We start from the raw sequence: 12,878 nt of genomic DNA, 5'->3' as shown, positions 1-12,878 counted from the left end.
ACATGGTCATCTGGGGTAGCGGCAAACCGTTCCGCCAGTTTTTGCACTCTGAGGACGCCGGATTCGCTATCATCAAGTGAGTCGCGGTGTTCCACCATTACAGACTACTGGTTATGCCTGCTGTTCCTCATCACTTCTTGATTCTTGCCTGCGAAACTGAAGAGCATCAGATCTCTGATGTGGGCCAGATGATCAAGGCGGCCATGGACTTCAAGGGAGACCTGACCCAAGACGCGTCGAAGGAAGATGGGATATTCAAGAAGACAGCCAGGGGTGAGTGCGGAGTTGGATGTCGATGCAGCCGACCGTCTTCTGGATGTCGTTGGCAAGGACTTTCAATTCATTTCTCTTGAGGACGGACTTCGGTCCACGTACCAGTGGTTCGAGGCTAATTGGCCAGACAACATCCGCAAATGACATGTGTGACTGATTTGAGGAATGCACTGGCGAGACAAAGGCCGCTTGACGCTAGCTTGGGCCTTTCTGGTCACATCTTACTGCCTTCAGACAGGATTTCAACCTTTGACTCTGATGTTGGCGGATGACGGCGCCTACAGTTGGCTTTGTGATATACCTGAAGACGGATGTCTGGCGCAAAAGGAGCAGCTGGGCGGTCTGTTGCTGACGTGCAGTTCGGCCGAGTACATGTCACAGTTTGCTGTTGGACTCCTATCAGACAGGTGGGGACCCAGAAGAGTGATCTCCGTCAGCTTACCTGTATTGCTTCTGGCTGCGGTTACAGTGAGAGTTTCTTCTCAACAGTGGCAGTTATACCACGTAGGTATGGTCTTGCTAGGCTTCGTGACCGCCGACCTCGGCGTCTGCTCTGCCGTATGGGCGAAGGTCATTCCTAGCTGCTCTCGCTACTGGTTTTCCATGGTTGTCTCTGCCACAGGGTTGTGCGCAGGCGTGTTGCCCCTGATGATGCTGGTGAAAAATGCTACTGGTTGGCATCTGGGTAACCTGTGGCTGCTGTATTCAGCTGTCGTCCAGATTCCCATCGGCGTCGCCACGGTGGCAGCTATGCCAAGCTTATCAGAGCTGGATGGAACTGCTTGTAAATCAGAATCCGCGTTGAGTTCACAGTCAGTCAACTCCATTCTCACAGTTGGCCGTCGCGTAACTCACCGTCGCGTACGTCGTAAGGGCAAAAGTCGAGACTTCGCCTGGTCTTTTTTGAAGACCCCCAGATTCTGGACTTATGCAGCATACTACGCCCTCAGTCTAGTCGGTCTGAACTACTTTATGTCGTCTTACTACTACAACACAAGTCAATTGGCAGCTCAAACATATGGCTACGTGTTCATTGCGGTGGCTGTGGTTGGCCCTGCGGTGGGATGGATTAGCCAATGCGCTCCGTTCTGGTTGATGCAATGCCTGTTCTCGAGCACCATGGCTGGGGCGTTGGCACTCCTTTTGCTAAACCTGCTGGCCACGGACATCACGGCAGGGTTTGTGAGCCTTTTCAGCTTTTCAGTGATTTGGCCGAACCGATTCGAATTCGTTTTAAATCAATTCGGTTACGAGAACTTTGGGAAAATCGTTGGAGTGATGGCCGTGATATCGGGGGTGGCCGTCCAATTCAACCACTTGGCTGTGCTGGGCTCCGATACTTCTGTGCTCTGCGTGCAACTTGCGTTGCAGTTGATTGCCGTATCAACCATTCCTTGTTTGGAGTTTAATCGCCGTCTTTTGGAACCAGTGATGGACGATCCCACTCCAGTATCCTTGGAAACAGTTGGCATTTCGACATCAAGTCTTCTCAATGCGTACCTCGGACCGGAAGAACAGGGCACTCCAGATAGGTCAGTTTCATCGTCTGATTGGGGCCCCATGTTCATCCAGTTGCCTGTTGGAGAGAGCGCCTCCGACCTCTCACTCGATAACTGGTCAAATGAAGACACACCATAGGTACACTCATGCGGTAGTGTGGAACGCTCTCTGATCACAAATTGTAAATTGATGAGTGACGACCGTCTGGAACCAACGCTGCAGGAGCTGGTCGATAACACCAACTTGAAGTGGATTTTTGTGGGGGGTAAGGGTGGCGTTGGAAAGACAACCTCTTCATGTTCGCTGGCCGTTACGTTGGCCAGACGTAGGGAGTCGGTGCTTATCCTTTCTACTGACCCGGCACACAATCTTAGCGATGCCTTTGGGCAGAAGGTTGGCTCCCAGCCGTCCAAGGTGGTTGGCTTCGATAACCTGTTTGCGATGGAACTACAAACTAAGAAGACGTCCGCTGCGGATTTTGCGCTGCCTGAAAGTCAGAGTAGGTTCATTGATTCTATTGCAATCCTGGCGTTTTTATTGTATTCTGCTCATTGTTTCCAGACCCAAATGTGGAGGGTGACATCTTCCAACAGCTACAATCATTCGTGCCGGAGTTGGTTCAGTCAATTCCTGGCATTGACGAGGCGCTGGGTTTCGCCGAGCTCATCAACTCCATCCAGTCTATGGAGTTTTCGGTGATCGTTTTCGATACGGCCCCCACAGGCCATACCCTCCGCCTACTTGGGTTCCCCGAGCTCATGGAAAAAGCCTTCGTCAAGCTAGGGGAGTTGGCGAGCAGCATGGGGGGCGCGATGGACATGATGAAAATGATGAATCCCGGAATGGACGGAAATTTCATGGGGAAGTTCGACGATCTCAGAGCGCAGACAACGGCAGTGCGAGAGCGATTTCAGAATCCAGTAAGGACTATTCACGTTGAAGGGTTTCGCATACTTCCGCATCTCACGCTCCCCAGGCCGAAACCACATTTCTATGCGTGTGCATCCCTGAGTTTCTATCGGTCTATGAAACCGAACGGTTGGTGGTGGAGCTGTCCAAGAAGAAGATCGATGTCAGTAATGTCATCGTAAATCAGGTGCTGTTTCCGCTCGAGGAGGTTCTACCTGGTGTGGAATCACTAAGAATCCCCACGCTTCAGGACCGCTCCGACCCTGATGTGGAGCGCCTGCTACAGGTGATTGCAGCCACGCGTGAACGTCTGACAGCATTCGAAGAGAACTTCCTCTGCAGACGACGGATGCAATCGAAATACCTTGCCCAGATCGAGGACCTCTACGCCTATGACTTCCATGTTGGTAGGCTTTTTTCTACTTTCGATTTATTTCTGATACTCTGCATATGACCCTCTCCAGTTTGCATGCCGCTCCTAAGCGACGAGGTAAGGGGTATCCCTGCCTTGGAGAAGTTTGGTGCCAGCACCCTCGTCGCCCGTGAGCTCCCCCTAATCGAGGAGACACAAGCCCCACTGCTTATCGGATTGGCGGATGATGAGTAGCTACTACATGTACCCAACTGCTTTACGCCACTCGTTGATGCGGTAGTGGAAGAGGGCCAATGCGCGAGTACTTTCGAACTTCAGATTCAACTTGCAAAACATAAGATCTAAACATTCAAAATATAATATCTAAATATTGTTGCATAAATAGATGCATCGTAATCGAGGTTGCCTACGTTGATTCCGTCTGGCATCGTGGGAGTCGCCGGAGCTATCAACGAGCAACAAACCTTTTCGGACCAACCCCATAGCTTGGCTTTGGCCGCCTTCATCTGGTCCGTTTTATGCCCTGCCATAATTCGCATCTTGAGAACGGGACACGTCAGTGGGAATTCGGTCTCGGTGGCTTTTTTCTCCTTTATTTCCTTGTCAGATATCAGCCACTGAATGGCGAGGACGGTTTGGCTCGCCCTCCAATGGAAGTGCTTCTCGGTCTTGAAATCCACAGCGACCTTGGCGTGGCCTCCTACTCTGGAAACGTGTGAAGCGACACAGTAATCTTGACCCACCTGAGTTCATTCTTGAACGGCAATGAGTGCACGCCGTTCGGGTAGGGGTCCGCATTCCACTGACACACGTGGTAGAAATTAACGTCGTAGGAGACGAAAGGTCGGAAGTCTATGTACTTGGCCTCGTTGTTGGGGATGGAACGCCAGGCCGCAAGGATGGTCTTCAGGTTGGAACGCAGCGCTTTCTTCTTGGGAATGTGCGACTTCTCAACATTCTGCGAATGGATCATATGCAAACTTCGAACAGTCTGGTCTGCTAAATACTAATCACCTTGTAGTTGAGTCCCTTCCAAACCTTCTCCAGCTCAAAGTAGAGATCATCTGTTGGGGGAAGCGTCCACATCAGCACGCTCTGCTCGTGGTAGCCCAAACAGGCTAAGCTGAATGTAAGCAGCGACAAAGGCAAAAGTACGCCTCGGAGCTCCTTCAATATGAGAAGCCAGTAGCTTTGGAGCGCAGAGAAGAATTGGGCTGCGACTTCTGCATTTTCCTCATCGTATAGGCTATCCCATAGCCCAGGGATGTCGTGCTCTGCAACCGTGTGAAACAGAACGCTTTACATGCACCATTTCTAACGGGAAACCTACCACAAAAAAAGAATGCGATCGCCGCCAGAGCGTTGGTCTGCAGTCTGTGATACTGAACGTACTGCTCCTGACTCAATAACTCTGTCAGGGCTATGAGTATGCGTTGGACTTGGGCCGCATCGAAAGCTAGGACTTCCCAGGCGCGCGGGGGCTGCGCAGGCGGAAGCTCACCCTTGAGATCGGGATTCTTTTTCAGGTTGGGGACAGACCAGACAGGGAGGTCTTCAGGGAGTTCACGCGCCACGGCAGCCTCAGGTTCCTCCTCGTCCTCGGCCTCGTCATCCAGATCGAGACCCTCCAACTCAGTGTATCTGCAGAAGGTGAGAATCAATAATTAAGTGACATTGCTTATTAGAACAAACACCTTACTCCTGAGTTTGAGACGGCGGCAGCCATCCGGTGCTCATTTGCAGAAACCCCAGATAGCACTTAAGTAGCTCATCCACAAGAGTTGGCGGAGTCTCCGTTGTCTGACCAAGACCCTCCATGTACCAAATGAAAGTCTCCAGCCCGTTGAGTTCCACGAATCGGGCAACAGCAACGGACCCACAACACACTGGAAAAGTTGGACAGGATGAAAGCGTCTGCTCACCGAAGACGTATCTGACCACTCGGCAAACCTGAACCACCACGTCCACCTGCTGCGTCATGGTGCACTCCTCAGTGAAGTACATGCCTTCCCAAACCTGCTGGAGATGCGTCAGGACATCTGGGAACAAAATGTGAGCCTGGGGAACACATCGACACCAGAAGAAACTAGAACAGGAGAAACGTACCCATCTCGATAAAAGTGGGCTTGTTGGCAGGAGATCGGGTCATCATACCGATCGCCATGCAGACCGCACGGCAGATTTCCGCTGAGCCGTATCCGTGGGTCGCCAAAATCGTAAGGATGATATACAGGCCTCCCAGTTCGCCGATCATGAGAGCGTTGTCCTCCTGCCGACTGAGCAAAGCCAGGCAGTCGAGCCCGGCTGAGAAGAACACAGGCGACGTGCGGTGTTCTTGCTGCAACGTAGCCATCAAAGCAGGCAAGATTGCGCCAAACGCCTTCATGTTGCGCTCCTTGTAGTCCAGTGTCAGATTCACAAGCGTCTGGGGGACGTCAATACGAATCAGACACAGATATCCCTTTTACCTGAAAGGCGATTTCCAATGTGGTCTCGTCAAGATCCTGTGACTGATTCAGGATGTTCGAATACGACTGATCCAGTTCGCAGTTGAGAAACTCGTCAACGTTAGGTACGTACAAGGCAAAGTTGTTGATAGCTTTGAACAGCGACCGGACGCATCGGTTGGCGCTGGCAGTAGCCTTCCCGTCAAATCCTCGCAGAGCAATTGCCACGGCCGAAGGACCCTGCAGCCCGCGACCGAACATGGCTTTGACGTCATCGCGGCGGAAACTGGAGTTTGTGGCCAGAGCCGCTGCGGCGTGACACTCGTCATAGTGGCCTGGGCGATCAAGTAGGACGTTAACAGTGCTCTCCAGCCCTCCAGCCTTTAGGAATCTGGAAATAGTAGTTACATAAAAAGTACAACCTACTTGTCGTCGTTTCTTCGGTGGTCCAGCACTAGAGCTGCCAGTGCAAGGCAGGAGTTCGTTACCACGCCTTCGCCTGGTGGGTCGGAGTTATGGTCGTTGAGCACCTTATAAGCCGACTCAATTGAATCCCTGGAAACATGTGAAAGCCTCCGTATACTGATAACTGCAGTGAAGATAATTCATACCTCGAGCCCATAAGATCCTTCAACTCGCGATTTGCCGCCCAAATACCCATCAAAGCGAACGCATGTACTTCAAGCGGATTGTCGTAGTCCTTCTTGATCTCGTCGGTCAACCACTTTGTGGCGTCATTTGCATCGACGATCTTCTTGTGGTTGGCCCCGTTATACGTCCGCCGGATCTGAGAAAAACTAATAAGTAGCTTAATCCGTGAACGTAATAAAGAATCGCTGGTGTCTCACCGCCAGAAAACAGTGCCGGAGGGAGTAATGGGAGTACATGTCCTTATCGTACTGCTTCCACACGGCAAACAGCTCCTCGCAGGTACGCGGCATCGCGTAAATGCTTTTCTCCGTGGCCAGGTTGCACACTAGCATCAATCGGGGCTGGAAGAATACGAAGAACCCCATGACTCACCACCATGTGTACATCTAGGGCTTCGGTAGACTTTGTCGTCCGACATACTTCGACATTATCCAGAGATTGGTTCCCAATATCGGGAAACGTTTCCACAAACCAGGGTGCCTCCAAACTGGCACAGTATGCCAAGACGAATGACATGGCCGAGGTCACCTCCACAGCTTTCGCTCCATTTTTCACAGGCTTTTTTTCTTGTTTCAAAACGTAGTTGTTCCACAGAAGATGGGGAATCTCCCATTCCTTGTAGGTTTCGAACAAATCCAGCTCCCATTCCAGCCAGAGCTTCCAGTTACGAGCACCCCACTGAGATTCCTGACCGGCAAAAGTGTCGAGCATCAAGACAAGGTCGCCGTACTCGGACATCTTTTCGAAATTATAATTGAATCTGAAAAAACGTTTACAAATAAATACAGATAGCAGAAATTCTATTGGCTGAGCGATTTACCTGTACGGTAAGTCAGGGTCACTCTCGTCGAAAGGTGAAATCGGAAGGCCCTTTTGGATTCGGTCCTTCAACCAATGATAAATCTCCTGCAAGGTGAGCTCGTCCACCTGAGAGGGGTCCGCTTCTACGGGGGAGTAGAGAGCGTCGAAATGCAGGTCGTCCATGTTGTTCCCTTCAATACCCACGGCTTCGCGAGCTTGAAAAGAAGCTTGATCTGGAATCTGTTAGAATGCCTGCTAAAGTCTAAACAATAATTAGGGAAGGATACGATTACCCATATCCTTTTTTTCCTTGTTGCCTTTCAATTTTTTGGCCTTCTCCTGCTGCGGTATTTTCCAGCGTATCTTGCCTTCGTGCCACGGTTTTCCTGGCTCCAGGTCCTTAGGGTCGAAGTGCAATCTGCCGATCACCTTGGCTAACTTCTCATCGGGCTCGTCCTCTTGTACTCGCCTTATAAGTTTGTTCATAATCTTTAGATCGCATTGATCTGCTTCGGTCTCGAAAAATCGTCGTTTCGCGTTGAGATATGCCTCCATGCAGTCCGCGTCAAGGGACCATTTGGGGGGCTTGCCAGTATTGTCATCTTCACCAAATGCGCCGTAGAGAGACCTCTCCACACTAATGAAATATAATTCAGAGATAATGATACGGATAAAGATAATAAAATTCGTTGTAAGGAGATTTCCTCACTTTTGTTCGAAGATGGCATGTGCGCATTCCTCGTCCTGGGACAGCATATCCAGTGCCCTGAGTGTGGCTAGAATCACATCAGGATCATCAGTGTGGTTCTCGTTGATGGCAGTCAAGCGGCCCAGGCAGCCCGAGGAGACACATAGGGCGCCTTCCCCGGATTCGGCCATAATTCTCACAAAGTTGGCGTATGCTGGAAATAATTGGTCCTCCAATAATAAAAAATGGTAACCGCTTGCAAACAATAACACTAGAAACTATTTACTGAATAACAATAACAATAGAACTATTTACTGAAGCGAGATTGTAAGGAGTGGAATGAGCTTACCGATGAGTCCGTCTGTGTTGCTGTTCCTCGTCTGCATCTCCATGGCCCGGGTGACTTTCTCCATGATTCGCTGATTCTTTATACTTCCTGGGCACTTCTTGTTGTTTGTCACAATGGCTCCGAAGTTGTCCAGTGCCTGGGAGGAGGCGTGCGGGTCTGGAACGTTGAATCGGCCGCTCGCATAGATCTCGTTGATCGTGTGATCATGCTGGAAAAGTGATTGTCGATGAGGTGGGCCGGCTCACCTTAGCACTGGAAATGTTCTTGAACTGTTGGGCTAGGAAAGCACCACAAGATTGTTGGACCTGGAATGACGTAAACAATGGTACTAGAGTTGTTAGAGCTCACCTGAGAGTTTTTACGGTGCCGTCTCAGACTGCTGAGCACGTCCTCCTCAGATAACCCCTTGCCTGGAAGAAATTGTTCAAACACAAAACAAAAAAAATACATTAAACATAAATACTTCCTCACCGAAGAGATATTTCTTTCCGTCTTTTTCGTCTAATGACCCCATCAGTCGCATAAGAACGGATACAACATCGCCGTCAGCTCGGTGCGTATGCAGCATGCTGACGATCCCCGACCACTGCAAGGAGAATGATCATCGTTTGTCAGTGTCGCCTACCGCCACGGTCTTGACCATTTCTGCTTGGGTGGCGCCGTCGGTCCTTCCCACAGCCGCGAGAAAGGCCAAGGCCGCGATCAGAGTGACTTTGGTTTCCAAAACGTTCGTGTTGACCATCTCCACCGCCTTCTTCGTCATAGGACCCGCAAACTTGATCCCGTGGGTGCCTCCTTCGTTGGGGAAGTGATCCACTAACACGCGACAGGTGTCAAGGCAGTCGACCAAGAGCGTTTTCTGGTCGGGCACTGAACGCTTAACGCAAGCCGCCCAGTAGTCACCCTCGCTCTTCAGACTGCGTCGCCAGGAACTCGGGGGGCTTACGTAGAGTCTGGCCGGTTTATCGGAGCGCGCAACATGACGGATAGCCGGGCTACAGGCACTTCAATCGCAGCACCGTTGTCAACTTCTCTGGAGTCGTCAAGAATGACAACACTCACTTGATGGCTGCCTTCATGTTGGTCTTAATCAGCTCTTCTCCATCAATGGACTCCAAGAATTTGACCACCGCTTCGTTCACCTGCAACGACATAGAAACCACTGTACCTCAAGCGCACCACACACAACGTCCATTACCTTGGCATCGAAGGGGAAGGCTGCAATTCCAACCTTAATCCCAGCTAACAAACGGCGATTCAATATCTGGTCACTCTCGGTTGAAATTGCATATTGGCGGAGGAAGTTCAGCGCGGAGCACGACACCAGAGGGTCAGAGGCGGCATGGTGATTCATGGCACTGGGGTGGAGTCAGTAAAGAGCCCAAAATAAATTCAAGCGAGCTCACTTTCCCGTTTTTTTGAACACGTCTGAAGGCGTAGGGTCGGCCTGTGTTTTCGTTTGGTCGAACGTCTCCCGGAACTTGGGAATGGCGGAGGCCAGGTTGTCCAACGCCTGCAACGCACGACTGCACGTCACGGCATCAGTTGTCGTGTCGGCGATTCTGTGTGAGAGTGATGGACGCGTTCCCACTGTAGAAGCACTCCCACTGCCCCATCGGCCAGCAACGCCATACACACCGCCTCGTTACGAGTCTCGGTTAGGCATTGCAAGAGCTCAGCGGTGTGGCTCGGTGGGAAAGAGCCGATCGTGGCCGTGATAATGTGGCGCACGTCAGCATGCGACACGACGTCGGAACGTCTGAAAGAAAATCAATTGCACAACTTGCGTGGAGGGCTCCAGATAACATTAAATCTAGATGTCAACCTACGTGGCCAACTGAGCTAAGACTTTGCAGCCGCCCTTCATCACCTCGACCTCGGTCAAATTAGCTCCCACGAGGGCTGCCACTGAAGGAAGCAGTGCAGGAGGACCGGTGGAGTCAGTAACGGAGAGCATGCTGGCAGTAGCGGTCAGAACGTGCGCTCTGGCTCTGACGTCAGTGACGGCAGTGATGTGCCGAAAAACGCTGGACAGAATTTACGGAAGAATGGGCCCTTCACCTACGTCTCCAAGTTCCCGTACTTCACATGGCAGACGGCTGCCGGGGGCGTCGCCGAGGTGGACTCCGCCAGCTGCGTTCTATGGCAACTTGTGGGCCTACCGTGGCTAGGATGTTTTGGATGTCACTGCTGTCTCTGAAAACATCCACTACTTGTCGGTACACTTTCGGGAAGTCCAACTTTGCAAGGGCCTGTCCTCCCTCGGGCGAGTCCCCAACGTTGGTCATCAGTCGCAGCGAGTTCCGCAGGTTCACCTCACTCTTGTGCTTGAGGGCGTCGTTGCACATTCCCAGGAAATTGCGCGAGAGATCCAAAATGTCGTCCTGCGTAAGTAGCTGCGTCAGCGCGCGTCCGGCCTGAAGTCTGACGTCTCCATCATGGTTTTGAATCACAGCCTCCACGCTCTGCACACAGTAAGTCGCTTAGAAAAGGAACTGCGGCATAGAATAGGTACCTACTCTCTGAAGTCCGCTTTGTCTGAACGCTGCCTTGGATTTCTCAAAGTCGTTGCTGTTTCCCATAACGGCCAACAAGAGGTTCACACCAGCCGTCTGCAGCCCTCTCTGGTATTGGTGCCTCTTCATGATGTCGCGTAGGATGTCAGGCAGACCCTCTTGAACGACAAGGTCGGCTCCATCGCCGGCTAAGGATGTTAGGACTTCCATACACCCGACAGCGCAATCGCGTAGGCCTTCTAGCCGTTTTAAGCCGGATAGAAGCCATTTCAGTGACTGTAGAATGTGAGCACAAAAAAACTGTGCCGAACTCTTACATTATTTATCTTCTTTTCATCCAACATACCCAGCTCCGCTATCTCTCTAGCGGAGATCAGAAGCTCTTGTACCAGTGGTCGTCCGGATTCTTCACAACGCTTACCCTGGACAACAGTGAAGCTAAACACTTCCTTAGCTTGACCTACCTTGTCCGAAGCGCACAGCTTGAGCATGCCCACAAGCACCTCTCCGGGAACTTCGGAGCTGTTGGCGGCCATTGCCGTCATTGCCGATGTAAGTCTGGCGAGAAACACCCGCTGGCTCTCTATGCTGGCAGTTGTCTTCACGTTCGCATCGAAGAGCGCCTCGACCACCTTAAACATCGCGTCCAGGCACTTCGCTTCGAGAAACACCTCTGCGCAGCCCGGAATGTGTGCCAAGCCTGCGCAGGCAGCCAGAGCCATGTTGCAGGAGTCCTGGTCTTCTGAATGGAAGGTAATCGGCGCTCTCACTCTCTCTGTTGGCCAAACTAGCTGCAAAGCGCTCGGCATGCCTCTTCGCGTCGTCAGTGGTGGCCATGGCGGTGCAAATTTGCCGACTCTTCGACAGGACGTCAGGGTCGTAGTGGTTGCTGGCCGCCATCAGAGCGAAGTCAATAAGGGAGTTGTCTGACGCTACCTTTCTAGCGTCAGGTCTGTATGGCGTTGGCATTGGAACTTCACCTTGAGCTCATTTCTACGAGGATATCCAGTGCTCGCATTGGTATAGCAGCCGAGCTCGAGTTTCCAACGAGCCGTTGGGCTACCGTTTTTCCTCCCATTGCCATAAACTCCTTCAGAGTGGCCACGTGCACAACCATCATGTGGATTAGCTCCAGCCCCGACACCTGGTACCGAACGTTGTCCTGATGGTAGACAAGAGCGCTGCATGCGGTTTGAAGACCCTCCTCCGCGACGACGGCTTGCTGTAGTTCATCGAAGTCCTCGCACGCAGCCAGCAGCAAGTTAAAAACGGCAGTAGCAAATTGTGGGGAGGTCTCACAGTAGGACAGAATCTAGGAAGGATTATAAACCTCAATAGGGCATCCACTCACAGAAGTTAGAAGGGCAGAAAAAACTCCTTGGTTGTAAAGCTCCACCGAGCAGTCTGGAATCACCACCAGTGCTCTGGAGCAGTCGCAGACAGCCGTGCCCAGCCCTTCTGGGCTGTGGTCGAGCACCGACATCGCATCGACTAATGTCGCCACTACGTTGTTGTTGTACAACTCCACGGCAACGCTTTCTCCCAGCTCACCCATACGCGCCAAAAGGGTCATTCCAGCACCGAGAGCGACGTAATGTTCCTCTGTGGTCATTTCCGAGGCGACGCTCTGCGTTGCAGCCAAGACGGAGGCCACGGCACCGTGCTCAACCAGCACAGCCGCCAGGCGACGGACGGAGGCGCAGGCCTCCAGGAAATTAAAGGCGCTGAGACAAATTATGGTTGAGGGAATCCGTAAGACGCCTCACTTTGTGCGCGCGTCTTCGTCCTCTGAGTTGATGTTTGACAGATGGTTCGGAATCTCCAGCGGGTCTAGCACCACCAGAAGGGTACTCTCGCACGCATCTACCACCTTGGAGTCCAGCTTGAAGGTCTTCAGCACGCCCAGGAGGAGTGGGAGGGCAGCTATGTCGAAGCATTTCGAAGCTGCGAGGCTATGACACGTACTGAGGCTGGAGTGCACGATGGTTAAGCCTTTGGCGTCTCCTACGAAATGAGGTTGGTCTGCCATGGAGAGGAGCACAGAGGTGGCGCCTATTTCCCACATGGCTTCGGGTGCACCTTCCAGCTTGACTAGCGCCTCACAGGAGGCGGTGATCAGGTGCGCAATGCCAGGCGGAGGGGAGTCGAGGGCCACTTTCAGGACGTAGTAGGCGACGTTTGCGACTTCGAGGGGGGCTTGGATCCGAGCCAGCGTCACCACAGACGGGAAAATCAGAGTCTCAAGGTCCTCCACCAAGCTGGGGTCTGACATGTCGTTATGTAACATTGTTTTTCTCAATGCCTACCTTCCGAAGCTTTCTCAAGCAGAAACGTCAACAGGACTCCCCCGTTGTCTGCCTCGGTTTGCTCA

General features: G+C 52.0%; 5 protein-coding genes across 17 annotated transcripts; 3 read left to right on the top strand and 2 right to left on the bottom strand.

Annotated features, from left to right (window-relative positions):
• Positions 1 to 113: 113 nt before the first annotated feature.
• On the top strand, positions 114 to 417 carry KVP17_005175 (uncharacterized protein; the record flags this gene model as incomplete). Its single annotated transcript, XM_068514981.1, has 2 exons — positions 114 to 273; positions 302 to 417. 2 exons carry the CDS (start codon positions 114 to 116, stop codon positions 415 to 417), a joined length of 276 nt encoding a protein of 91 aa, XP_068379254.1.
• Positions 418 to 438: 21 nt separating this feature from the next.
• KVP17_000290 (uncharacterized protein) lies at positions 439 to 1,911 on the top strand (the record flags this gene model as incomplete). The annotated part of the gene is made up of 1 exon (XM_068520079.1): positions 439 to 1,911. One exon carries the CDS (start codon positions 439 to 441, stop codon positions 1,909 to 1,911), a length of 1,473 nt encoding a protein of 490 aa, XP_068379234.1.
• A 51-nt stretch (positions 1,912 to 1,962) lies between these two features.
• Positions 1,963 to 3,289, top strand: KVP17_000289 (uncharacterized protein; the record flags this gene model as incomplete). 2 transcript variants are annotated; one of them, XM_068520067.1, is made up of 4 exons in its annotated part: positions 1,963 to 2,272; positions 2,335 to 2,693; positions 2,750 to 3,089; positions 3,147 to 3,289. In XM_068520067.1, the coding sequence occupies 4 exons, from the start codon at positions 1,963 to 1,965 to the stop codon at positions 3,287 to 3,289; spliced, it is 1,152 nt and encodes a 383-aa protein (XP_068379232.1). The 2 variants fall into 2 exon arrangements, with proteins under 2 accessions (XP_068379232.1, XP_068379233.1); XM_068520068.1 differs by lacking the exon at positions 3,147 to 3,289 and having other exon boundaries at positions 2,750 to 3,136.
• Positions 3,290 to 3,396: 107 nt separating this feature from the next.
• On the bottom strand, positions 3,397 to 7,833 carry KVP17_000284 (uncharacterized protein; the record flags this gene model as incomplete). 6 transcript variants are annotated; one of them, XM_068519981.1, is made up of 14 exons in its annotated part: positions 3,397 to 3,760; positions 3,799 to 4,013; positions 4,070 to 4,329; positions 4,386 to 4,696; positions 4,755 to 5,094; positions 5,162 to 5,480; positions 5,509 to 5,893; positions 5,929 to 6,075; positions 6,114 to 6,289; positions 6,351 to 6,494; positions 6,526 to 6,913; positions 6,974 to 7,187; positions 7,242 to 7,591; positions 7,664 to 7,833. In XM_068519981.1, 14 exons carry the CDS (start codon positions 7,831 to 7,833, stop codon positions 3,397 to 3,399), a joined length of 3,783 nt encoding a protein of 1,260 aa, XP_068379219.1. The 6 variants fall into 6 exon arrangements, with proteins under 6 accessions (XP_068379219.1, XP_068379217.1, XP_068379216.1 ...); XM_068519977.1 differs by lacking the exons at positions 3,397 to 3,760; positions 3,799 to 4,013; positions 4,070 to 4,329; ... (5 more) ...; positions 7,242 to 7,591; positions 7,664 to 7,833 and having other exon boundaries at positions 5,142 to 5,480; positions 5,524 to 5,893; positions 5,929 to 6,057; positions 6,114 to 6,163; XM_068519978.1 differs by lacking the exons at positions 3,397 to 3,760; positions 3,799 to 4,013; positions 5,162 to 5,480; ... (6 more) ...; positions 7,242 to 7,591; positions 7,664 to 7,833 and having other exon boundaries at positions 4,055 to 4,352; positions 4,448 to 4,696; positions 4,755 to 5,059.
• A 120-nt stretch (positions 7,834 to 7,953) lies between these two features.
• KVP17_000285 (uncharacterized protein) lies at positions 7,954 to 12,794 on the bottom strand (the record flags this gene model as incomplete). 7 transcript variants are annotated; one of them, XM_068519987.1, is made up of 19 exons in its annotated part: positions 7,954 to 8,199; positions 8,237 to 8,296; positions 8,340 to 8,401; positions 8,463 to 8,577; positions 8,617 to 8,908; positions 8,938 to 9,024; positions 9,054 to 9,133; positions 9,160 to 9,349; positions 9,398 to 9,553; positions 9,583 to 9,750; positions 9,821 to 10,018; positions 10,057 to 10,124; positions 10,154 to 10,456; positions 10,511 to 10,783; positions 10,825 to 11,249; positions 11,278 to 11,459; positions 11,488 to 11,819; positions 11,859 to 12,231; positions 12,274 to 12,794. In XM_068519987.1, 19 exons carry the CDS (start codon positions 12,792 to 12,794, stop codon positions 7,954 to 7,956), a joined length of 4,131 nt encoding a protein of 1,376 aa, XP_068379222.1.
• Positions 12,795 to 12,878: the final 84 nt, after the last annotated feature.

This window comes from the organism of the source record quoted next (assembly GCF_019968985.1).
Source record: "MAG: Porospora cf. gigantea B chromosome Unknown PgB_NODE_120_length_36876_cov_114.166, whole genome shotgun sequence".
Classification (NCBI taxonomy): domain Eukaryota; phylum Apicomplexa; class Conoidasida; order Eugregarinorida; family Porosporidae; genus Porospora; species Porospora cf. gigantea B.
The sequence above is the reverse complement of the archived record's forward strand: the minus strand, read 5'-3'. Positions and strand labels throughout refer to the sequence as shown.